This window comes from Numenius arquata, chromosome 1, assembly GCF_964106895.1.
Source record: "Numenius arquata chromosome 1, bNumArq3.hap1.1, whole genome shotgun sequence".
NCBI lineage: Eukaryota > Metazoa > Chordata > Aves > Charadriiformes > Scolopacidae > Numenius > Numenius arquata.
The window spans coordinates 11,058,493-11,084,782 of record NC_133576.1 but is presented as its reverse complement, the minus strand read 5'-3'; the positions used below and the strand labels follow the sequence as shown (position 1 = coordinate 11,084,782).

The window sequence follows — 26,290 nt, the reverse complement described above, 5'->3', positions numbered from 1 at the left end:
TGGGGATTCATTTAATTAATGGTTAACAAAGTGACCCCTACGTGAGAGGAAAAAATTCAAGATGGGAACATGGATGATTTTAAATTGTTTGTATTTCATTCATAACACACCTGAATGATACCAAAAATTGAGCTCTCTCTCCCACTATAGTTTTAACTACAATCTTTGAAATCCTTAAGGATTAGGGCCTGGTAATTTCAGTTCTTCCTTTCTCTGGAACCCATATGGTAAATATAGCTAAAAGTTCTCAAGATTAAATTTGCAATCTGAGAAAAAGCATTTTAATGGTCTCCAAAAAAACCACTTCCATTTTTATCTAGCTGCCTTTTTCACAGCCATCTTCATAAAAAAATACAAAACATGACCAGTCATTAACATGACTAGCTCAGTAACAATGGAGTGATCAGGTGGCCTGAATACAGAAAGAACAATACTTCATCAAAAAATGAATCGAATTTCTTCAGAGCCAACCAGTCTGAAGATCTCTTTTTAAAGTACTGAGAATACTGGCCAGAATCATTAAGGTTCACAGCGGCCTAGCAAAATATCAGATGACCAAAAAAGGACAAATGTTATTCCTGTCTCCCAAAATACAGGAAAAGAGGAGCAGTCTGGGAGGTAGTCTGCTTAGCATCAATTCTCAGTGAACAAAAACATCTTTTGCAATTCCCTAGAAGATAACTAGAGGAAAACAAGAGCAAATATGAATTTGTTAAGAGCAAAGCATGCCAGATTAATCTAACTTTGGCCTTGAGACCCATTAGTCTGTCACAGTAGAGGAAGACACATTAAATGTGTCTTGATTTTAGCACCACCTTTGGTCACAAAGTGTAAAGCAAGCTAGAGAAACTACCTACAGAGATCTGTCCTGTGCCATTTTTTCAGATATTAACTCAGGCAAAGAAACAGGAACATTCCTGTTTGAGCTGCTAATATCACCAACATGTTGGCTAAGATTCCTTGGATTTGAAGGTCTTGTACTTGCAATGGTGCTTACTAAACATTCATCAGAGACATTTTCTGTGCAGCACTCACCAAGAGGTAGAAGAAACACCCTTGGGACTATAGGACTCAAACCAATCTTCTCTTTGTATGACCCAAACAGTGCCTGCTAGAGACACTGTCCTGAGTTTCGTTACAGCAAATACAACTTTTGAGTGCCAGGAAAAAAAATGACCAAATTCTAGCACCAAAGAGGAAATAAAAATATTTTGCATTAAAAAATACCAACCCTTGTGGCTGGAACATGCAATTCTGTATCACATAAAGCTAAAAGAGAATCCACTTCCCAATGCATGAGACTCCTGTGAAAGCTGACAAGAGATGAAGGTTGTAGGACTTCAAAACATACAGCTTAGCAACAACAATACAGCCATTAAAATAAGTCATGTGTGAAGGGCAGGGACAGCTTACTTATCAAAGAGGGAAGACCAGGGTTGGAGAAAAGGCAGCAAAATAAGAGGTTCATGTTTTCTTTAAAAGATGCTCTCAGGAAGGAAAGTAATATAGGTGTTACAGTATTCTTACTATAACTGTAATAGCAATAACTACTTTGCTACTAGAAAAGAAAAATGGTGCCAAGACTCCTGACTTCAGGAAGGCAAATAAGATCTAAAAGTAGACCTCCAGCTAGGAGCTGGGAAAGGCAGTCTAGTGATGCATGTGACTATAATCAAGTCCTTATACTTCACTGGGGTAATAGTGAAGGTAGTAAACTACATTCTGGTACATCTCAAACATACCATGTACAGGAGCTATGTAGATCAGAGAGTCTGAGGGGTTTATGTGCAATGCCGACCAGGCTCCTCTCTGAAAAAATCGGAAGTTCATTATGGGGTGTAGAGGAAAAAAAAAGATTCCTTGACAAGAGCTTGAACATAGTCCGCACTTACTCACCTGCATTAGTAGTACTGCTGATAGAAAAGATTTTCATGCCTAAGCACCAAAGCACAAACAGTCCCGTATCTTTACTTCATTCACTTACTTAGATTTTTTTCATCATCAGCTGTTACCGTTAGGAATGAAGGTCTGAATTGGAGAAAAGAAAGCCTGTACAGGCTGGGATTCGAGCACTGGCCGCTTCTGATCTTTAGTGATTTGGCTTTTCAACAGTGAGACTACAGAGAGATTATGAGTGGAAGATACTGATGGAACAGCTAACCCACAGAATTCACTAACTGACACAATGTGAGGCCTCATTTAGTAAGATACAAGATACAGCTGAACACCTATGCTGATAGCAACAACTTCTAGAGCTTTGCTGACAGGACTAAACCTAATTCATATTTGATCAGGTCGTACACCAACAGCTGACTGACTCACCTTAGATTAAATTTTCCTACTGACAGGTTATGCCATGGTTGGATTTCTCAGAATTTTATCAGTAATTCCCTGGAGTGCCTGCTAGTTGCCATTTTTTCAGAGTGTCTTATCAAAGAAGCAGACTTGATGAAATGACTTTCTATAACCGCAGCTGAGAGACCACTGAAGAACAGTAAATCAAGGGATTTGAAAATAAGCTCTTCAAAGTCAAGATACCCAAAACAGAACTAATCTCTCCAACAAAATGTTACTTTCTTCTTAACCACATATGTTATGCCTATATATTGTAGTTGAGCACTAGAAATACGTACAACAAAAAGTATAGAGGAACTTTTCCCCAGCATGATCAACCCATCAGAATGTTGAACTGTGCACTGCAGTGAAACAAAGCTGAAAACACAGAAATTACATCTTCAAATAACTATGGCTGCATTATCAAACGCTGAAACATCAAACTGTAAGGGTGCCAGTAGATATATATACTGCTCCAGCTTGGAGACAAACATATTTCCAGCTTGGAATTTGAATATTTCTCATTAGTCCACAGCAAATACATGATCTGTTCCAAGCTGTCTGCCCTAATAGTTGAACTACTCTGAAGTCCAGTCTGGCAACAGGAACAGCATAAATTAGGAAGCCAGTTTTTTCTTCAATTCTTTTGAAGAAGCACTGAAGTACCACTTCAATTCCAGTGCAATTCTTTCCAGTCAGACATAAGAGGGCATTTAAAGTGAGAGAGGAAAGTGACAAAAGCCCACAACATATTGGCTTGCAAATTTAAAATCAAAGAAACAACTTAAATTACTACTGTTATTTGGGGTTGGGCAGTATGAAGTTACATAACCAACACTAACTTTGGGCTTCCTGTTTTTTAAATGAAAACATTTAAAGAATAATAGGAAGTAAGTATATTTTTAGACATATTACATCTAAAGGACATCAGGTAACAGTAACCAGGTGACAAAGTACCTGATGAGTAATGTTGATCTGACGGGTGACTCAGAGGTGGCAAAGTAGTTAACGTCGGAGTGAACATCAATATTTAACAAAGCCAGGTCTGCTTGGAGCAGATTTCTCTATGATGCAGGATAAACCAGAATCCTTTGCTAGAGGAATGATGGCAGGGGATGGTACCTGCTAGGATAATGAATGGATCCCAAAGAGCCACCATCAGTAGCTGGAAAGATAAGCATATGCAAAGCTTTTCAATATTTTTCAAGGAACTTCACAGTTCTTGTTCAAAAAACACAGAGTGGTTTGAGGCATCTCTGCAAGATCTGCATGTGGTTTGCTTTGGCAAATGTACTAGAGGAACAGTGTAACTTCAGATTTTAAGTGTTAAAACCTAGAAACATTTAGGTACACATAACTGAAATGAAATCAAAGCACCTAAAGGAATGGAAACACCTAACAAGCTTACTGAGTATGCCATTTCAAGACTGTTTAGGACTTCTGTACAGTTACAATTCAGAGTAGTCTTATACACAAACGACTTCTGAAACAAAAAAATAAGCACGAAAACCTTACCTCTGCTCCATAGTAACAACTAGTAGGAAGCATACTAAGTAAAATATCGATTATGAAAGTTTCATAGGCTATAACAGGTTCTCCCTCTTTTCCTCCCACACTATCTCAATAGAAAGGGCAGAATCAAGGTCATTTGCATGCTATTAGCTGTCTTGATAAGTAACTGATATATGCCTTAATTTCTTAAGTTTAATCTTGAAAATCCTAGTTCTGAAATAGCTCAAACATTCCTGCAACTTGTAGCTTACCCCAACTCACTATTATATTCACCAACTTCTTGTGTATTAGTGTATGTTTTAGCTTGAAATTCTCAGAATAACAACTCTGTGGTTGTGGGCAACAGATAGAATTCAGCTGCTGCAAGGTCACAGACAGCATGGATAACACTGAGGAAGTCATCTTTGCTCTTCTAATTATCCTATTTCTCCTCATAAGCAAGATGAGACACATCTACCCCAACAGCCATTCTGGATTAAGTGTACCATTGTAGAAACATAGCATACCATTCAGGATTTGAATGATATATGAATGCGAGTGTGATTTTCATGAAAAAGCCAATTGTTCAGCTAAGGGAAACAAACATTCACTAAAATGATGCAACATTAGTATTATTGTCATCAGACTGTTTTAATAAATAATTCTTCAACTCATTCTAAAAACAAGACTACAAGCTACATAAAAATTTAGATTGGTAAGACAGAAAACTTCATGAAGGAGGTTGTCTACAAACACATGCTCGCTGAATATATTCCTACCTGATTTAGCTGACTGCTTAAGGTGTCTTCCCAAATACTATCAATGCAATCAACTGCTCCTTTATTTCAATTCTGTAATAGAAGCCAGGGGAGAAGCAAGTTCCCGTTCCTCATGCTTACAGTGAAAATCCCAAATGCACTAATTTAACAACCCCACCGTTAAGTTCTGTAAGTACCAAGGCACAGAACACCTATGGTTAGGTGTTAGAGGCTGTATGTTCAGACACCTATGTGGTTTGGTTTTTTTTTTTTTTTCCTGCTGGAGAAGACAGAATGGCACAGTTAAAATAGGAAGATAACGCTCTACGGAAAAAGTAAAGACCGACGCTAAGTAACGTCCAGTGGCACCTCAGCGCTTGAACGACCGCCAGGACACCGACCAGCCGCGGCGGGAGCAGCCGCGGCGGGAGCAGCCGCCGCGCCCCCGCACCTCACTTCCCGGCTCAGGCCTCCCTCTCTCCCCTGCCCCTAACCCCCGTGTGACGGGCGGAGGAGCAGCCCCTACGGCTGAGAGGCGCCAGAAACAACCAGCTGGAAAGCGGACGGAACGCAGCCAAGAGAACAACGGCGTGAGGAGCGGCAAGAACTTAGAACGCCCGGCCGGGCGCGGCCCAGCCCCGCCGCCGCCGGGCTCGACTCACCGCGCATGCGCGGAGCCGGCCCGCCGCACGGGGAGGGCGGGTTGGCGGTTGGGCCGGCCCAACCGGACAGACCGGGAGGGGACCCCGCGTCCCGCGGGACGGGGGCAGTGTCCCAGCCGGTTACCTGGCCGAGGGTCCCGCGGTGCAGGGCCCGGATCAGGCCACTCGGTGTCGCCATGGCAAAGGCGGGAAGAGGCGGGGGGGCGGGGGGGAACGAAACTGGGCAGAAGCCCGGAAGGATCGGCGCATGCGCTGAGCAGCGGCGTGCCCGCCGTCCTAAATACGCATGCGCACGCGCGGAGGGGCCGCTTGAGGGCGCGGCCTTCGGGAGAGGAGCGGTCACGTGGCGGCCGGGCAGCGGGAAGGGCGGTTGGAGCGCGCGGGTGGTGTTGGCACGGCCGTTAGTGGTGCCGAGGCCCGTCTGTCCTGCCTCGGCCGCGGTGCCAACGCCAGCGCACCCCCTCTTTACTTTCCTGGGTCCCACCTCATGGTCAGGTTGCCCACGGAGGTCTGAATTGGAGAAAAGAAAGCCTGCACAGGCTGGGATTCGAGCACTGGCCGCTTCTGATCTTTAGTGATTTGGCTTTTCAACAGTGAGACTACAGAGAGATTATGAGTGGAAGATACTGATGGAACAGCTAACCCACAGAATTCACTAACTGACACAACGTGAGGCCTCATTTAGTAAGATACAAGATACAGCTGAACACCTATGCTGATAGCAGCAACTTCTAGAGCTTTGCTGACAGGACTAAACCTAATTCATATTTGATCAGGTCGTACACCAACAGCTGACTGACTCACCTTAGATTGAATTTTCCTACTGACAGGTTATGCCATGGTTGGATTTCTCAGAATTTTATCAGTAATTCCCTGGAGTGCCTGCTAGTTGCCATTTTTTCAGAGTGTCTTATCAAAGAAGCAGACTTGATGAAATGACTTTCTATAACCGCAGCTGAGAGACCACTGAAGAACAGTAAATCAAGGGATTTGAAAATAAGCTCTTCAAAGTCAAGATACCCAAAACAGAACTAATCTCTCCAACAAAATGTTACTTTCTTCTTAACCACATATGTTATGCCTATATATTGTAGTTGAGCACTAGAAATACGTACAACAAAAAGTATAGAGGAACTTTTCCCCAGCATGATCAACCCATCAGAATGTTGAACTGTGCACTGCAGTGAAACAAAGCTGAAAACACAGAAATTACATCTTCAAATAACTATGGCTGCATTATCAAACGCTTAAACATGAAAATTGTAAAGCTTATATATATCACATAGATATACTGCTCCAGCTTGGAGACAAACATATTTCCAGCTTGGAATTTGAATATTTCTCATTAGTCCACAGCAAATACATGATCTGTTCCAAGCCGTCAGCCCAGCTGATGTGTTCTGTTCCAGCTGTCAATAGTTGAACTACTCTGAAGTCCAGTCTGGCAACAGGAACAGCATAAATTAAGAACCCTTTCATGGGTCCAGCCTCATAGGCAGGTTGGCCTAGAAACTGTCCTTCTCAGCAGCTTGTTCCCCCTGCCCCTGTATAACCTCTGGCCCCTACTTCCCTCTGGCTGCCTGACCATGCCCACAGCAACTTTTTTGCCAAGAGATCCACAGCCTGGGATCCTGCTCAAAGATACCTCTGCCTACCTCCTCTTTACACATCAAACTAAAGTTAAGTATCCACAGAAAACCCTGAAAACTTCTCTCTGCCCTGCTTTGCCCTGAATGCCAGGTGAAAGCAGTTCTCGTCATCTTTCACCTCTGGCACTGTGCATCCCCAAATCCACTCTTCTTGCCTGTGTCGTTCCTGGATCACTAGGTAACAGAGCCAAAAAAAAAAAAAAAAAAAAAAAGTAACCCTAAAGCTATAAATGAGGTTTAACATCCTGAAGATGTTGCACCTCAACCCTTCCTGACGGCTCTTTTGGGAAAGGTGCCAGGTTTCTCCCCAGATAATTTCTACCCAGTTAAATTCCCAGGCTGGGAAGCCACAACTTGCTTGTTACCAGTGTTCAGGTTATGTGAACTGCATCTCATCTGCAGAGCTTGAAACAGCCGGGGCAGTCACTGTGGGAATCTGCAACTGCAGGATTTGGGAAAACAAACCAGTCAAAATCAGCAAAGAAACTGCAGTTGTGGGTCTCTTACCAGTGGCACTACGCAGCGTACAGGTGATTATTTCCAGTAGCCAGCTCAGTACTTATCAAGATTAGTCCAAACCCCATCACTGAGGATATTGCCGTAGAATGTTCCTAACTCTAAAATCTGGAAGTAATTCTCCTAGCTAAAACCACTGTAACTTTAAATAACTGTTTATTTATTTTCACTTTGATGCATTGGTTAATAACAATTTTTAAATTTTAAAACTGTGTATGTACAGTGCTTAGTACATTGAAGCCTAAACTTCATTTAGTTCCCCAGACTCTACTATAATACAAATTATAAAAAATCTAGTTTGCACAGGCAGTAAGAACTTTAACTTGAACCCAGAAATTGTGTGTATAATTTTTTCATCTTTTGCATCATCACTATAAATATTGTTTATAATTTGATCTGAAAACTTCTATGGGCAATGTTTATCTTTGTCTGACATTTTCATTCAGTGTTATGTTTCAGCAAAAATGTGTCATCCATTTTTGAGAATATAACTAGGCAAAAATCACATGAAGCTGCTTGAATTGTAAGAGACATCAAGGAAGAAGCTGAAAAATTGAAAAGTCAGGTGATATTTTTTGAGATTTTCCAGTCCTAAGGCCAAAAAATACTGGACAAGAGCCTGTGGCAGCTCCACTAACGTGAGACTGAAGATGTTTTGAGTGGAGCATCAGGTGACACCTCTGATGCCGGGGGTGGGGAATGACAGTTGTCTTTGTCTCACAACTAGAACTGTTCTCCCCTGGAGACTACTTGGAGCAGGTAGAGCTGTCTTAAACTAACGCGGTGAAGCGGTGGATGCTGAAGAAGCAAATGGAATATAAAATTAGCTTCAAAAAGTTTTAAAGAAAATTGGGATAATGTGATAAGGAAATGTTAAGACATTTTTTCAGTTGTAAATATTTTTAAAACAAGTTCTTTTCCAGTATGTAATTAACAAGGAGAAAGTTTTCAGCATCTACTAAATGTAAATATTATAATGCTATTATAAATCAGTAAGTCAGGCATTGGTTTGAGGCAAACTCATGAAGATGAGCTATGTGGGATTCAGTGATAAAAGACTAAAGAATGAAGGTATAGTTAATACTACTTCAAATGTATTAATGTTAGTTTTCAAGGTTATTAGAATTACTTCAAAAGTATTAGTGTTAGTTTTCAAGGTTATTAGAATTTGAGTTCATAAGTAGAACTGTAAAAGGTGATACTTTTTAGACTTTTGTAATACCTGTGATTTAGTACCACAGAGCATTCTAATTCAACATACTAGAGAAGCACACATTAAATGACTAAGGGCGGATTAGCTGACAGCTCTCCAAAAGCACTTGTTAGATTTGAATTGGGAGACTTTTAGTAGAGCACAGTGCTTTGCCCTGCTCAATACTGTTACCTGTAATCTGGAAATATGTGCTGGCTAATTTATGTTGAAATGTGCCCTTGACAAAAATATTGACAGGCCTGTAAATAACAGTAAAAACATGGTGGTCACTCAGACCATTCTGATATTAGGAGTGTATTAAGGCATGTTTTAAAATCAAATTGAAACAGAAGTAAAAACTTGAATTCAAGTTGTTTGTTTTTATCTTTAACCAGAACTGAGCCTGAGTTAATACTTCAGAGTCTTTGTTGAACCCAAATGCAAGCTGAACTTAAAGAAAAAAATTGAAGTAAATATTTACAATAGCTCTCTAACACAAGAAGAGCCCACTACTATGACAGAAATCTAGCAGGGGCAGAAGAATAAGCACAGGATATTCTTCGTGCAGGCAGAGAGGGAAAGTGGTATGAATGTGCAAGGCAGGTGAGAAGAGGAAGAGGTTGGCTTGAGAATCTCGGAGAAGAAGAGATGGCTTGCATCCTGAGAGGTGGCCAAGTTAGGGGAGGAGAAAGATTCACTGCTCATATTTATTGTCCCCTGAAATCTCCCGCTGCTGCTGAAACTCTTCTGACCTTTCTCATGTATGATTCCTAGACATTTTTCCTCTACCCCTATTATCCCAGTGCATATTGTGAATCCATTCAAGACTGTTTGGATGTGCACAATCTGCTACTGACATCAAATTAGGAAAATACCAGTAACGGGTGAACATGAACCAGAACTCAGTCAAAATATCACTAAATCAAACTGACTGTTGACTTAGAAACAAGAGTTTTAGACCTCATCTTTCTGCTGAGTGTGTGTCTCCTGGGACACAGCGATTCTGCAAAATATGTGGAGTTTGTGTTGGACAAGCAACTTTCTTTGATAGTGCAGTCTTGTTGCTAAAATAATCAAGTGATTTTTTAGTACTGGAATACCAGTCAGTGAATACTAAGTCTGCTTTGGTTTTCCGTGCTTAAAAAAAGATATTGAAAAATCCAGGAAAAAACTACAGACAGTAGCCATAAAATTATTTAAGAGAAGACTTAGGCACATACTCAAACAAGTGATTAGTGAAAATGAAGGATAGTGCTAGGAGCAGAACACAGAGTCTGCAATTCTTTTTTTCTGGGTAGGAAGACCTCTGTAGCTGTGCTACAGCCCACAAAACTTTTATTTTCATGAAGCCTTGGAGAGGCAGTGCTTTACACAGGACCCAGCCTTGGTTGGTCTACAACGCGAATGGGGTCCTGGGAATTAGTTAGGGATGTGTAGAGAGATTTTATGCACAGCCTCCTCATCTTATTTAATGTAGAAATTAGAATCTGCTTCTTGGCAGCAGATTGTAAAAAGGAAGAATGGTTAAAGAAGCTGAATAAATTTTGAAAAACTGGCTTTATTCCTTGCCACTGGCAAAAAATATTTTGTGTTCCTCACCTGAAAATTTAGGTTAAATTCTGTGCACTCCTAGCTAAAAGCTGATTTTTTGCTGCTGTGCTTCTAATATACCATATGCTAAAAACATGAAACAGCATAAAATATTAGAACCTGTATCAATTTAACATGTAAGTTTTATGTGTTATGCTTAATCTACTTGTTCCCATATTTAAAACAGAGTAAAAGTAACAACTGTTGAAGTCAGCATTGTCAAAATAGTTTCACTAATACTCTTGAATCATTCACATTCTCTGATAAAAGTAACAAAGAATAATGTAGAAGGAAATTAGTAATTTTCTACTCAATTGAGGGATTATGACAGAAAACCCTATGGTAAAAAAGTTTTAGGGCATCATTTTGAATAAAAAATATTTTAAAAAATTAACAATAATCAATGATGCAGGACCCTTGCAGAAAAAGATGTATGCTATCATATAAGTAGAGAACTGTCATAATATTTATACAGAAGAAGAGAGGGAAACGAATTAAAATTACATCACAGAGTTGGTGCTGTCATTTCTCAAGTTCTGAGTGTTTGATCATGTTTTTTAATGTAGCTTGGTGGAGAGGTAATTGTAATTGTTTTTATTGTTTGCTACAGCATTGCTCAGGTACAGTCTAAAATGGGATCCCTTTGTGCTGTGCATTGTTCAAGCACGCACCAGGTCACAGCACCTGCTCCAAATAGCTCATAGTCTAAACAGACAAAGTGGACACAGATCAAAGAGTGTATGTATGTATGACATACAGCATGATAAATGAATTTGCAGAAATCACCATGTAAACATTGTGGCTCCTGTTGTTTCGTAAGTGAAGGATGTCATTAGCAAGGTACTACCTGAATGAAAGAACAAGGAAAGCAGGGTTAGGCAAACCAGAGAAGGCAAAGAAGGGAGACCAGGTAGGGTGGGATCTGAACAGAGGAAGAGGAGAAGTTGGAACTGGCAGCCCAAAAGCGCAGGAAAGAGTCCAGTCATACCCTTCACATTGTCATACATAAAGAACTTCACTTGAGATGTGTAGGTTGGCATAGTTTAAAAGCACATCTTCAAAATTCTTGGGAGAATTCTTGGGACTGGCTGAAGAGGGTGAACCAATTACTCTTACCTGTTTCATTTTACATTTTACACATGCTATGGAAGAATCTTTGGCTATTTTTATACATCTCTCTGTTCAGTGAAGCTTTGGCAGGGTAGCCATTTGAAAGGGCTGAAGATCTGGCAGAGAGCATAAAGAAGTGTTGTATTATCTTTTGTATGCTGAAACTGTTGATAGTACCATAGCATTGTGGAGAGCTATATTCTGTGACGTTCGTGGAAAAACACTGTACTGGTAGCCACTGAGAAATAAAACCACCTAGAATCTTCTGAAATCTGTAAACCTTTTCTCCCTATAATATGTTGGGAAAAAGAATTCTTTCCTACATGTTCTTTTGTATTATCATCAGTTATGGTGACTGTGTTCTTTACATTCATTTTGAATCTGTGTTTCCTGTCATGAGCAGATTAAAAACAGAAGAGAGCAGAGTGAAAGTTTTCTATTGCAAACATCTGTGTCTGAAAAAGGATTGTATTTCCATGTCCTGGAACATCAAGGGGAAAAGCTTACCCTCCCCAGACACACACCTTTGGTTTGCAGCAATAAGGAGTTTATAGACAAGGTTGCTTTACTACAGTAAATAGAAAACCCAATTCTGCTGTTATTTCCGGTGGTTAATCCAGCCTGGATGCCTGAGGAGCCCGTGGATCATTGTTCCTAGGATAGCTCCTAGAGAGCTATCTTATTCTGTATCTCTAAAAAGCTTAACATATCTTTGGGTGTAACATAAGCAATGCTTTTAATAACGCCTGTCTTTTGTATCTGAAATTCAGTTTTATATGCAAACATTGCTGTCTAGATAAGCGTTCTTAGAGACTGTCAGTAGAAATGGTGAATGGACATACTTGCCCTCTATAAATTAAATGAAATCCACAGACAGAAAAAAATTTCTATGTCAACGGACTTCACAAAGGAAAAAAATTAGTGCTGACGTATCATCCATATCTGTCTGCTTTTAAAGAACACAAGACTGGAAAAGGAGAGAAAGGATGTAATAAGCACTGGGGGCCAGATATGCAGTACTTTCTCATACTTTCTGGTATTCTTACAGGAATTTAGCCTTGGAAAGAAGGAAATTTATTCATTTAGATGCCACCCTGAGACCTTCCTATCTCATACATAAATGCCCTCCTTTTAAAACTTCAATATACTAATATGCATCAATGCAGATACCACCCAAAATATATTTCACTATATGCATGTACTCCCTTACTCCATTGTACCCAAAGATCTGTGAAGTTGTATGGAAAACTGGGACAAATCAGGGAAAGGGTTTGAGAAAGTCATCGTCTCAACTGGTTCTTCAGTCATAATTGTCTTGGGCCCCAAGGAGGCTTTTGCTGGTATGCAGCAGTGATTCTTCCTTTCTGAAGTGGAAGCACATCTTTAAGTAACAGTCCATGGACTAGAGTTTTACTTTGGGCAACATTATTAGGATGGTCTTTTCTCTCCTAATCATTTCCCTCATCTGCCAAACCTCTTTCAGGTATACCCAACTGATGGTGATATTTCCATACCTGTGAAGATATCAGAGACTCTTAAGACTGCAGACTGCAAATATTGTTACTGGAATTAATAGAAAAATGAAGAACACTTAAAAGTTTTAAACAAGCTTGGCAAAGTTATGTAATTGTCTGTTAGGAAAAATCTCATAAGCAGATTTGGAAAATTTAGGAGTAGATAGGAATTCACACATTCTGAACCTCTGCTTTGTAACTCTGGATGTCCAGTTTGGTAAGGGAGCCTCACAGCTGCCTTATTACAATGGCAATTAGCATGACATCTCTCTTACTTTCTCTAGAGGATATATTACAGTGTGACATTTGCCTGTGGCTTACATGTCTGTCCAAGGTTCTCAGAAGAGACTCTACAAAGAATAATGAAGTGAATCCCTCAATCTTCTTCTTGGAATAAGGATCTTAAGTATGTGAAAGTAGGGTACAGAGAGTTCTGCTTGCCCAGTTCACATTTAAATCAAGTCATTAGGCACCAGACACTTTTGAGAAGTCATTCATAAAAACCTACAATTTATTTTTATAAATGGTTCCAGTTCCTAAAAGATATGCCCTATTTCCAATCTAAATTAGTCTAATTTCACTTTCCAATTTTAGATTGTTTAACCTCATTGCCTTTTAAGCTAAACCACATTTTACATTCAGAAATCTTCTCCTTTTATATTCAAATAATTTTTATATGTTTTTTTTTTTCTTAAAGAAATTATGTGGACTGATTTTTTTCAAAGCTCTCATAAAATAGGCTTTACACATTTTAACTTACATTTGTGGCTACCTAATCTTTTCAGTTTTTCAAGCTCTTCTGTTCAGGGTAAGCACCAAGATGTACCGTAATACTGTTGTTATTCTCAATATAATTTGTCTGCTTCTACTCAACTATCTGTTAAAAAACTAAAAAAGAAAAAAAAGGAAGTGTTGCTGAGAAAGTTTGCAGATGATACACAGATTGATAGAACAATAAATAGCATTTGTATATTGGAGAATAATGTTTAGCTGCTGCACTGCACTGAGAGCTCACATTCTTTCTGTCTGATCTCTGTATATCAATTTCAGTGTCAGTGGTTTCCACAGTCCCCTAACTGGTAGGAGTGACACAGGGTTTTTGTTTCCAGGTGTGTGACCTTCCCCATTTATGTGTGTTCAGACACATCGCTTGAATGAGTTCCCCTTCCTGCCAAACAACCCAGCTGTGTATAAGTGGCTCTTTCTCAGTACTGTTTGTCATTCCACCAATCTGTGCATCATCTGCAAACTTTACTAGCAGTGCTTGCATGTTTTGTTCTATGTGATTAATAAAAATACTAGTTGCTAAAATGAGATCAGTGGCTTAACACCTGGAGTTGGTAATGATTTAACATCCATTTGTTAATGTACTATTCAATATACATTTCACTGATTATTTTATGTTAATTTAAAAAATAAGACTGTCATGAAGTACCAAAATAAACACTTTACAAAAATGTAGATATGGCACAGCCAAGTGTATTTCTAGAAAGATGGAAGTACATAAAATGCAGAGTTGTTATAATTATCTCTAAAAAAATCAGTCACGTGTTAATGTAATATTAAACAACACTCCTAGATAAAGATTTTCAATGTTGCTTTTTTTTTTATTTTACCATTTGTGTGCATATTCAGAGCATATTCACGGCTATGCTCTGAATATTGTGTTCCCATCTGGAGAACGCAGAACACCTATGGTTTGTGGGATACTTTGGCTGGGTTTGCAGCCACTCTGTTTCACCAGAGTGATGAAAAGTTGCTGAAATAAGACTCTTGCACCCTTTCTTCATGCCAAATTCCTGCTGATTTGTCACCTCCCACCATTAATTATTCTTCATACATGACCCCCTTGTTTGCGTTCCATTAGCCTGGCTTTATCCTGTGGATGTGTGAAATTCCCCAGGCTCACATAATCCCGCTCCCCTCGTATGGCAAACCGGCACTTAATTCAGGCAGAGTGGCCAGTTGCTGAGGGCACCAGGTTGGTTGGGGGTGACAGCAAAACCTCCTTGCTCCGCCACCTGCTTTTCTTTTGCCACCGACTCAGAGAGTCAGGCCAACTGCTGCTGCTGAGGGAGCAAGGGCATTCCATGCACACTGGCTCTGTCTGGGCAGCAGGGCGGCACCGTCAAGTAGTATTGGTCCACGTCCCCAGCTCTTCTGGCTTCCTGGTGATGGCAGCAGCTCTTCACAGCCTTTCCCTGAGCCTCAGCTCCTCACGTTTCCTCCATCTCATGGCAGAAGTGACCTTGTCCCTTCTCCTTCGGGCAGCAAAATGCAATTTTGCCCACATTGCTTACAAGCCTGGAGCCAGCCATCTACACGTCTGCTTTCCTCTCCATCACTCCTTCAGGGAGGCTGCTCCTGGCTTCCCCTTCAGTGCAGAAAATGAGGACACTGCCTCCCACCTCCCTCTCAGCTTGTCTGCAAGGAGGATCTGGCACAATAGGTGCTTTCCACCCAGATGCTTTGTATGAATGGCCATACTTGCTGTTATTTTTTGTAACTAAAAGTTGTTTTGTTGTTGTTGTTGTTTTCCCCCCCATGCAGAATTGTTCCCTTTTGGACTGGCCACCATCATCCATTGTTCTCCATGAAACAGAAACTGCCGTTGCCCTCAGGGGAGATGGTGGCTGCCTATACTGTGAGGCATCATAAAACACAGACCCCGTTGGGAACAATGGGAAAAAGCCTTCTCAACGTGGCCACCAGCTGAGGCCTGCTGCTGCTCTCGGCCCATCCAGCGCACTGGGGAGCGGCAGCCATGTTGAGGAGATGCAGTGGTCCACTGAGCAGCCTCTGGGCCTGGCCTGTGGGGAAAACAAGATTACATGCAAGAGGAAAAATACGCAAACAAAACCAGCTCAATTACAAGAAGCAAGTGAAATAAAGTCTTCGTGCAAGGTTACAATGAGTTCCGCTTATGTGGGAGCTAGCAGAGCTTTTAGCCAGTTTTGTAGGGGAGATTGAAGTCCTTTTTGCTGCTCTCTCCCATTGATGCTTTGACTCTTCCTTAAATACTAAGAGAACAAAATTCTTATTTGACAGTTTTAAAAGGAAACAATTTTTGTCACAGAATAATAACCATTTCATCTATGAAGATGTGATATTTTTTCCATCCTCCCTTTTCACTGGGCAGCCTCCTGCCTCATATACTCTTGGGTCAATGGAGTCTGTATTCTTTTTACCAAGATAAGAAACAAAGAGAGGTCTAATAACGGGTGGTCGGTTTTTTTAAAGGCCTGATTTTTAATCTCTAAACAAATTAATATATTCAAATACATCCTTGAAGTTACTGGAAATTTTGTTTTGTAATCAAACCATACATATTGTACTGTTAAGGAGAGTACACTGTGTTTTTCATAGAGAGTAAAGAATAATCAATAAAGCATGCCTGAGTTTGAAAATTCTACCCTGACTCTAGAGTCTTTAATTGCCTCTAAAACATGCATTCAGTGATAGAAAGTAATTTAAAAGATGATGAAATTTGAGGGCATACATCATCAATAATTTTGCACAAGCCATACTGTAGGAATGTTGTGATTATTTTCGAAAATAAATATTGTGATTCAAGATCTTACTTAATAGGAACTCAAGCCATTCAGGTAATTAAAATCACAATTAGCAGACTCACCTAATTCAAACTGTAATCTGTTAAAATCCCGTGTACGTAAGCCTCCAAATCTCTATACTTTTACATTTACAATTCTCTAGGATGAACAGTCATTTGCTGCTATTATTCTTCATAGCAGAAAATTTCCTCTTGAGCAGAAGTCTTACCCCTGCCACAGAGCAACACTAAAAACCCTTGTAATTATGCCTATGGCCATTTCAGTGGCTTGTACTTAAATTGATAAAGTTGATCTTTAAAGATTTGGTGTATGCTCTCTCCTCTTCAGAGTAGGGACTGTAATTACTTTGGAAGCAGCGATTCATGTAGAATGATGAAGCTGCATTCTCGACTGAGTCACTGAGTTAGTGGTATTATGTACCTAATAATGTAAGTTTGGGAGCTGAGAGGCAGCTTTTTGGTTTCGAATCATCCCACTCAGGGTGCTAGGTGTGCTAGCTGCCTTCCGCACTGGCTAAAGGAGGGAACACCCTGTGTTTAGTAATAACTTAAACAATGGAGGCTACTGCCCAAAGTAAACATTGAATGGAGAGGATCGATTAGAGTGAATGAAACAGTGGAAAGCAGGAGGAAACAGGCAGGGAGCAAACCCAAAAATCATGGTACAAGGAATGAAGTGAATACACAATGGCCTTGAAAGAAAGCCAAGGGAAGGAGCTTTTTGAGCTGAGAGCCCTGACTGCAAGCGGATCTGGGATCATGAGCAAAGCAGCAGATTCATGTTCAATCTCACTGTATTTCAAGAAGTGGGACTTTATTTGTAGTAAAACAGGATTACTTCAAAGAAATACCTGGCTCTTGTAATCAATTTCTCATTCTAATAGGAACAGCCTGCGATGTCGTGCATACAGGCTAACTACTCAGGCCATGATGGATGCAACCAGAGAGAGCAAAAAATGACGAAAAACCGGGGAGGAGGACAGAGAAAGATTTTAGAAAAAGACATATCAAAATGGAAGAAAAATGAAAACTTGCGGGAAATTAATCTAAGGCACAGAGAGACAAAAGAATGTAGTCAGGATGTATTCTTCAGCATGATAGTCAGCTGGGAGATGCTAGTGGCTCTGGAGAAGAATAATCCCTAAATGTTGGAATTTCTGATAAAAAAGAAGACCCTGTCCCTCCTGTCCCATTGCCATTTCAGAAAAGCAGCCCTCAGACAGGCAACCAGGCACCACGATGGAGGGTTAAAACACATGAAGCTGCTGCCCATTTGGAACACACTCCGTCTCCTTTCACATCTGCAGAGCATTTAGCTGCTTGCATCTGGTTGTGTTTGCGCAAATATAATTCCATATTCACTAATAATTCCCGAGGCTAAAGGCCCCTCTCCTGTAACCTTGTTAATATTCTCACAAGGCCTGGTGTGAACGCCTCACAGCATTTGGATTAGAATTCAGTCTGGTGGGTTTTTTTCCCCCCCTGTCTCTTACTCTTTCTCTCTCTCGTACTTTTCTGGCCTCCAGTTTCCTGGCCACCCACATGACGAGACACTCTCCCTCCCGCTCTCTCCCCATTCTCAGTTTCAAGGAATTTCCTTTTGTCAAAGGCAAAAGTGTGATTGACATATTTTCCCCCTCTTAAGTGCAGTCTTCTTAATACTTGATTTAACTATGTCCTTATGGGGCTCGTATAATCATTACCTAGGTGAGAAAGAGACCCCCTGCTCCCTCTCTACCATCCGATCTTGGGCTTCAAGCGCCAGACTGCTGGCTACTTAGCGCTTTTTACATGTTTTTATTCACTTTTTAAAGATGTTTTTATTAATTTGGTAGCGATGAGGGATTCCAGATTGACAGCATTGCAAACTGAAGTCATTTGTTAGTCCACAAAACAGGTAAAACCAAAGCAGCAGAACTGCTAGCTCCCTTATCAACGTGCCTTGGGATCCCCTTTCAAAGCATCTCAACCAGGCCAGAAAAATCACCTTTTCCTCTGGCCTTTCTGGGGAGAAGGCAATTCAATTTTCTATTCAGCCCTCAACCCTGATGTTAAGACTGGTAAAAACCTGAGCCAGAGCTCACCCTGACCATAGTGTCACTATGAGTCAGGGACCTAAGCATTTTGTTCATTCACTTCTGGTCACTCCTTTCTTTCGCACAAGAAACGATGGTTTCCTCTTGTTCTCCATCCTCTTTTCCACATGACCTGCATAGCATGGGCCCCAGCCAACTGCCCACCCCAGGAAGAGTCCAAGGTGTGCCATGGTGGTGGGGGCAAGGGATTGAAGGAGAGCAGCCATGGGGCTTGGGAAGGTGGATGAACTTCTCACAAGAGAAGGAGAGGAAGGTGAGTTCCCAAGCTGATAGCTTGCAGTCTTTAATGATCCCCTGGTTAATCTGTATTGGGTACCCTGTTGTATCGCACTGGTTTTATCCATGTTGTGTATTGGGACAGGGAGGTACCACACTGCATTATGAAGACTGTAGGCTGGCTGTGGGAATTCAGTTGAAGAGGTTGCTCAGACTGAGCCAAACATTTTCCAAACAACGTAGGAAGGATTATTAAAAAGTTTTTGACTAAATATTTTCAAGATCTTAGAACACTTTTAAATCAATATAAGAGCAAAATAGAGGGGTTTTTTTCCATTTAACAGAAATAGTCCTGGAAACTGATTGTTATAGCCAACATAAAAGGAAATGTTTATGATGTTGAAAATTAATACCACAAATTATAATATCTTATTTTCACTTGTGTATGAACTTTGCTACATTTGAAATAACTAGGGTGAAATTTCCTGTGTCAGGGATTAATCTGTACCTTGCATCCTTCTTTTCCTCTTTCTTTGAAAAAGGGAGGAAAGTAATTGAGTTTTCAGAAAAAAAAGCTAGGCAGACTTTATTCTCATGTATATGCTTAAAAAAAACCTGAAAGGGATACGAGTAAAAATTAATAATCCCTACCTAATGTGGATGAAAGACATGTCTTTTGATCAGCAGTTGGGGCGGAGGATCCCTCTGATGTCAGGAATGTATACTTGCCTATTTCCGTGAAAATTTTCCCACATTTACTCACGTTATGAACCTCAGAAAGACCTGCTTTGCACAAAGACATTAGAAATGCATGTTCTCTGAGGGATTTCTGCCCATCCTCAAACCCAGGGGTGGACGGCAACCTTCTCTCCCGCCAGAGCAGTGGGATGCGTGGTGTGGCTGCGCTGTCTTGGGGCACAGGCTGTGGTTTCAGTGTTTGTCTGACTGAGCATGGGAGAGGAGAAGGAACCTTTCTGACAAGACTGCAGAAGGTAGGGAGCTGGGACTGAAGTACTGGGAATGAAGACATTGGGACAAAAAGATGCTGAGCTCTATGTCCTGATGTTCTGAGAAGGGGTGGGAGGCTGACAGGTAGGACTGGAAACAGGATGGGGGAGAGGCATGGAACTCAGATGCTTGTCTCCAGAAATAGAACAGGAATTTCCACACATTGGAAATTCAAAAATTAAATATAACAGAAGAAAAAAAATGCCTGGAAAATTAATGATTCAGGCTTTAGAGCAGAGTTTGGGTGATATGCAGTAAATAAGACACGAACCACCTATTGAACAAAGACTGTAAAAGACTTCAGATATACAGGATCTTCAGCAGAGATCCAGTGGAAAATTAGGTGGTTATGTAATTAAAGATGGCAAGGTAGCTTATAGATAGGGCTGAAATAAGGTCAGGCTTATGGCTAGTGATCCTTAACATCTGAATGCTTGACGTCACAACGTCAATAGTTTCTTAACAGTATTATTTATACAGTACATAGACGTGGTATAGCATATAAGCCAGGACCTACACTGCTGTAATGTGAGTTAGATTCTGTATCTCATTAATGGCTTAAATTAAATTAATTAACAACTATTTACCTTAGCTCTGGCTACAAGCCACAAGGATTCAAAAGCACGCATCCTTTGCAAAACCAGCTTCTGTGTATTCTGTAATGGGATGGAACCAAACAGTAATGATATAAAAAAACCCTCTTTCATTCTTGTCTTCCTTTCTTCACACAAACATGTGCAGCTGCGGCCCATATCTGCTGAAAATAGTCATCACCACAATATGGCAATGAATATTTTCTGCCATTCTTTTAAGAAAGCTTTTATCTTTTCTTGGCCTCACAATGTCTCCAAGCAATCTATCTCCATTGTCAGGGCCTTGTTTAGTGAAGTATTGTTTCAAGAAGCATAGTCCAGGACTTTTTTACTGGTGTGTGCCTGGGAAAGAGTTAACTTAGATGGCTTCAGCAGTTTATCAGACCACAGTTCTCAGCCTTGCTGCTGCCATGTGCCAGGACTGCTTCCTTTACCATGAAGAACCTGTTCCCTGGCTTTGCATGCATTTGGCTTGCAAGCTGGTAAGAAACTGATGTTTGGTACCTGACTGCAGATATTGGTAAAATACTATATTTACACATTATGGGACAGTGACGAATTCCATTGCTGCAGAATAAGTGAGTTAATGAGAGTGTGACTGAAATGCTTTGGGAAGGTGTTGCGAGAACTATTGTTTCCAGCTCCGAGGCAGCTCTGCATTGCTGCAGTCATTTACCCATGGTTCAGGTTCTCACAGTTATTGCTATAACTGCAATTGTCAGAAGCTTTTTAAAATATAAGCCACGATTTCTAGAGCATGATTTACATTAAGTGAGATCTGCATGGGCTGCAGAGCTGTGGGAAGCAGGGGCTCTGACTGCACAGCAGAGCAGACTGTGCCCCCCGAACCAGCTCACGCTACTCGTGATTGCTGGTCTGCCTTTTCCTCTGGGAAAGTTCTGTTGAACACCTGATGCCACACATTCTTTTGCAGGTCACCTGCAATTCTCCACCGCTGTGTCCTGTTGGGCTGCTCTTCTCTCCGACATTTGGAGAAGCGTGTCTCACCATCATACTAGCTCAGCCTCAGGACTGTGGTGTGATGTTTGGATGGTTTCTCAGGCTTGCAGGACTGCCTTCTAAATAACAGTCCTCTAGCTGAAAACATAGAAAACAAATTCTGCAAATTGTGAAGCAGCCTTGGGTTTCAGAAAGACCCCAAATAGCTCAGGAAACAAGTGACACAAAACCTGCACGGATATTTGTATACTCTCTCTTTTTCTGATGAAAATCACCTCTGTTCTCTGTTGTCAAACATTGGCAGTAATAATCTTTTTTTTTTTTTTCAATTCAAAGCAGCAAAGAAATAATCCTGCACCTTCCCTGCCAGATTGAAATATCTTTAAATCTTTTTCTCTTTTAACTGAGTGTTTGGAGGGGGTGGGGGAAAGAGGGAGAAAAAGCAGCTTGAATAAGTTGCTGATGGAGCGTCTCAGTGTATCAGGTGTTTTCCAGGCATTGTGTAAAACAGTCGTGCCTTAGTGTGCTTCCAGCCTCAAAGAACAGGGTACAGAAAGTCTGGAACTGGAAATTGGGAATGGGATGAGGCTAGTAGCAAGTAGTATCGTGGTCCTGGAGAACAGAGCTGGAGCGATCTATCACTGCCCGGGTCCAATTTGGAGAAAATGGAACACAATCCAGAAAGCCTTTGAATCACTTCATTGTCATCAAGTACCTGCGAAGCCCAGAGACGAAGTGTGCCTTACCCCCTTTAATGGCCAGACCAAGTATGAAATAGCAGTCTACTGCTGCTGCTGGCAACTTGAGAAACAAAGACATTTCTGTCCCTTCCTTCTCACCCCAAGCAAAGAGCGAGCATGAGGGATGCTGGGCCTTTTGATATTGAACCAGTAGTTCGACAACTATACCATGAACATTGACTGATAGCAGGGACAAATGGCTCTATTAAGATGTGGAATAAGATAGTGAGAGAATTCCAAACCAGAACACTTTCCCCTAGGAACAGGGAAAACCACGAGATGGCAACTGGTGTTTCTGTTCACACACAAGTGATCAGAAGTTCCCTTCCGCATCCGATTTTGAGCTGCCTGCAGACATATGAGGTGCTGCTGTGGGCTGAGGTGTGAGACAGAGGCCCTCCTTTAGGCTTTCCAGAGGCAGCTCCCGTTCCCGTGGATGCTTTGGACAGTGAGTGGCATTGTGCTGGGGGCTGCAGCTTGCACTGAGAGTATTTAAACACAATGTCAAATCCCTCCTGTCCTGACCCCTCCTGACTCATGGACATCTGTGAGGGAACACCCCTGAGAGGGTATCTGTAAAGAACCGTTTATTTTGCAGTGAAGGGGTAATCTCATAATAACCAGGGAGTTCCTCCAAGTTCCTGGGAGTACCGAGTGAACGTTGCCCAGTGTTGCTGGCTGTAACACTGCAAACAGAAATACAATGGAGGCTCTGAAGAAGGCAGAGCAGCTCAGCACCCACAGCCCATGTTTATTTTCTCCAGAGATGAAGAGGGGACTGCAGGTCAGCAGGAATTGTGCATTCTGACTGGTATTTATTGACTCAGAAGTCCTTGCTGACAGACAGACAGACAGACAGGCAGGCAGGGAAGGGTTCCATTACAGTGACGTCGTTTCTTTCCCTCTTCAGCACTGAGGCTTTCACTGCTGACCCTCTTCACACATTGCTGTGGCTTCTCCAGCTGGTGCTGGGGCAAATGGCAGCTGCCTTTCACCTCGCTGATGCTGGAAGCCTGGGTGCCTCTTGGGAACACGACTGTCAGGCTTTCAGCGACATGCTGCAGCACATCTATCAGAGATGTAGCAACAAAGCTTCATGTTCAGCCTTCCCTCTGAGACCTGGGTTAAGGCTGGAGGTCTGGGTCAGATGCTGAAGCTGAACTCTGGGTGGCTATTGGGGGTCAATGTACAGGGTCTGTGTGAGAGAGAAATGTGTCCCTGCACTGTGCTCAGCCCCATTTCCATCTTCCATTCCCTGATGCAGTCACTGCTAATTAGGCCTTTGATTGCCCTAGTGTAATATTGTGCTTTAGGAGAACTAGTCCTTTGCGTAAGTGATAGGGAGGTAGATCTACTGTCAGCTATTTGCAGGGATGCTACAGCACTCTGAGCAGCCTCTGTTCGAGTCAGGGGCCATGGCTTCAATACTTTTGATTCCTAGTATGGTTCCTCCAGATGATCCCTTTGGATTTAAGACCATACTGGAGATTTATATCTGTTGTCACCAGTACAGTCACCTATACTTTTAGCCACACAGGGCAGCTTTTTTTAATGAGCCCTGACTAGGAATGCAAGATGGAGCAGAATGGAGAAGCAAAATGTCCGTGTTTAAATAATATGAATTGTTTCTCTTATCCCCACAACCTCCATAGTTTTTTTAAGATGGTTCTCACTTTGAGTCCAGTAAACCAAAGGTGGCAGTTCCTAAAGGATGCAACAGGCTGGGGTGCAGGATATCTGGCATGTTTGCAGCAAAGCAGTGTCAGATAGATCAAATTGTGGATTCTTCACTCACTTTAAAAACATCATACTCGCAGCATGAATAAGTGAATCACACTAATCTCTTGCTTAATGAGATTTATATTAGGGATGCTAAGAAGATGCAATATGAGGGTGCTCTTTCAGATTCAGTCTTTGTGAATATGCCATTTCTGCAAATACAAATGCATATGAATGAGAACCCAAGCATCACATAGTCTGCTTCTTGATTGCCAATGCAAGATTACGTGCAACAGCGCATGTTTTGTTTTAACAGTCTTAGATGATGAGGTATCTTCCACATTTGGATTCTGGCTGTTTTTCTAGTAATTCAATTCATGCAGTGAGGCATGGTTGCAACACTTTCTGTTCTGTGACAGAATGCTTCTTACATCACCTAACATATATGGAATTCCTTTCAGGCTCTACCTCATTAAAAACTGATGCTTAGATCTCCTGCCTCTCTAATGTACAGGGGCAGATCTAGGCATATTTTCACTTTGAAAAGATTTCCTCTCCTTTTCATTAATGACAGCTGTACAGCTGTCTAAAGACTGTGGAGATTTCCTTCTACACTGCTGGATGTTTACTGTCTTGGTAATCTGTTTGTGGAGAGCCGCATGCTTTTGTTCCTTCAGTAAAGTTCCTTTAAGCCAAACCTGTTTTCCCTAATGTGGCCTTCCCAGTAAATAGGAGTAAAGAGGGTAAGGGATTCAATATGTGTACAGTGGATGCCAGTGATGGGACGGTACTGCAAGGAAAATGCTTTCCTGACTATGTCTGTTAGCTGCTGAGAATGTCTCATGACAAAGGGCTGCAAGAGTGGAGCTCCCCTCACGATGGTGCATATAGAGAACCTTCAGGGTGCTTATAGGTGCACATCAACTTACAGTTCTAAGTGTAAGTTGGCCAAACCAGCCCCTAAGCATTTTATCATCTAGCCTTGCTGAGCTTGAAGTGTAACAGGGTGAAATATGTTACAAGTGTGCAAATACTGGGCACAGTTATCATCACCCTAATGGGCTTCCATGCCTCAAGAGGGAGTGACTGGACTGTTACCTGTCTTACCTGAGGGCTGACAGACACCACTGGGATGCTCCAAGCTAATTCCTCTTTGAATAAGAATGCATACATAAAAACAAAGCAAACCTTAATTTAAAAGCAAACTTGATAACCAGTCAGTTACATGTCTGGCCCACCTTAACTTTCTTTTATCTATGTTTAATCCACTGCCTTTGTCATCTTTCCCCATGAGGTGCAGTGTCCTTATGTCAGTGGCTTACAACTTGTGATCCACAGATTTCTGGGAATTCAAGTACTGCTTCTAAGGGGTCTGTGAAAGGAAAGCAATTTATATGTGCTGTGATGTAATCTACGTTTGTAAAATTTCTAAAGAAGGTAGAGTGTCTGCATGCCCATTGGGGTGGGCGGGAAAGTAAGATGAAAGGTCTTTCTCATGGGAAGAAGCAGGGGATTTAAATCCTAAATTTGTGGCAGTTTTGTAATCTTTAGGGTCCTTTAGTTCATCTCTGTTTCAAAGAGGCATGCTGGCTGGTACTTTGTGGCTTGATTGAACCCTTCAGTACTGTCCTGTACTTGCAGAAAGAAAGGATGTGCAGTAAAAGGGGTGTTTGTATTAAATTGGAATAGATTCCCTGCTACTGAAGTATTCTGTACCTGGCCCAAATTCCTGTGTGAGGACATGTTGGAAGTGACGTCCATGCACAGGGAAGATGCTGACATCAAAGACTACAGTTACCTCCTTAACAAGAACAGGCACAGATGCAAATGTGCTGGATTTGGAGGTGAAAATTTTTAGATCCTGTGCAAATTACTGTAAATCGGTTATGTTTGATCTCTAATTCAGATCCTATTTAATCCCTTTGAAGGATATGCCATTGTGTTTTCTTCCTTCTACCCTGTCTCCTGGTCAAAGTGCTACCATGGCCCATTCAGCCACCATGTTAACCTTTGATCCTAATTTTGCTCAGCACCTCTAAGCCCCTCAGAGCCTGTGATTGCATTTGTTTGTGGCAGCTGTATTACAGAAACAGCTTCTTTTACTGTTCATGCATTAACTCCAAAATAAATGACAGCCAGGAACAGTGGATGTAAGAAAAGCCTACATGCATCTTTACCTGTAGCTAGATCTTAACTTTTCCGTGCAAACCTCAGTAAACTCTACTTAGCTTAGTTATCTCTGTTGCTGCAGAAGGAGAAACAGACTTGGTTTTTTGCCTTTTACTAGTGAATCCTCACCAATGAAGGATGCTGACCACATAGACAACCTATCCATGTGGTACAGGTTTATGGTCTTACTGTTATTGATCCGTGGCTTAGGTCTAGAAAAAATGAATTTTGATACTGAGATTAGAAGCAGATTAAAGCATTTTTTAAAAATAGCAGGCCTCTGGGTTCTTTGATAGATCTCCTTTTGTTTTTGTTTCTCTCCCAAAACATCTTGTGATTTTTTGCAGTTGACCAGAGTAATATCAGGTATTATGACGTATACAATGCAATGCACCTAACTGA

The 26,290-nt window shown here is 41.3% G+C and overlaps 1 protein-coding gene across 1 annotated transcript in view; it reads right to left on the bottom strand.

The window, feature by feature from the left end:
* WARS2 (tryptophanyl tRNA synthetase 2, mitochondrial) overlaps positions 1 to 5,517 on the bottom strand; it is a 46,634-nt gene extending 41,117 nt beyond the window's left edge. Inside the window, exon 1 of the mRNA XM_074153737.1 lies at positions 5,370 to 5,517. Within this exon, the coding sequence (XP_074009838.1) occupies positions 5,370 to 5,423 (54 nt within the window). The 5' untranslated portion in view covers positions 5,424 to 5,517. The remainder of the gene's footprint in view (positions 1 to 5,369) is intronic.
* Between the last annotated feature and the right edge of the window lie 20,773 nt (positions 5,518 to 26,290).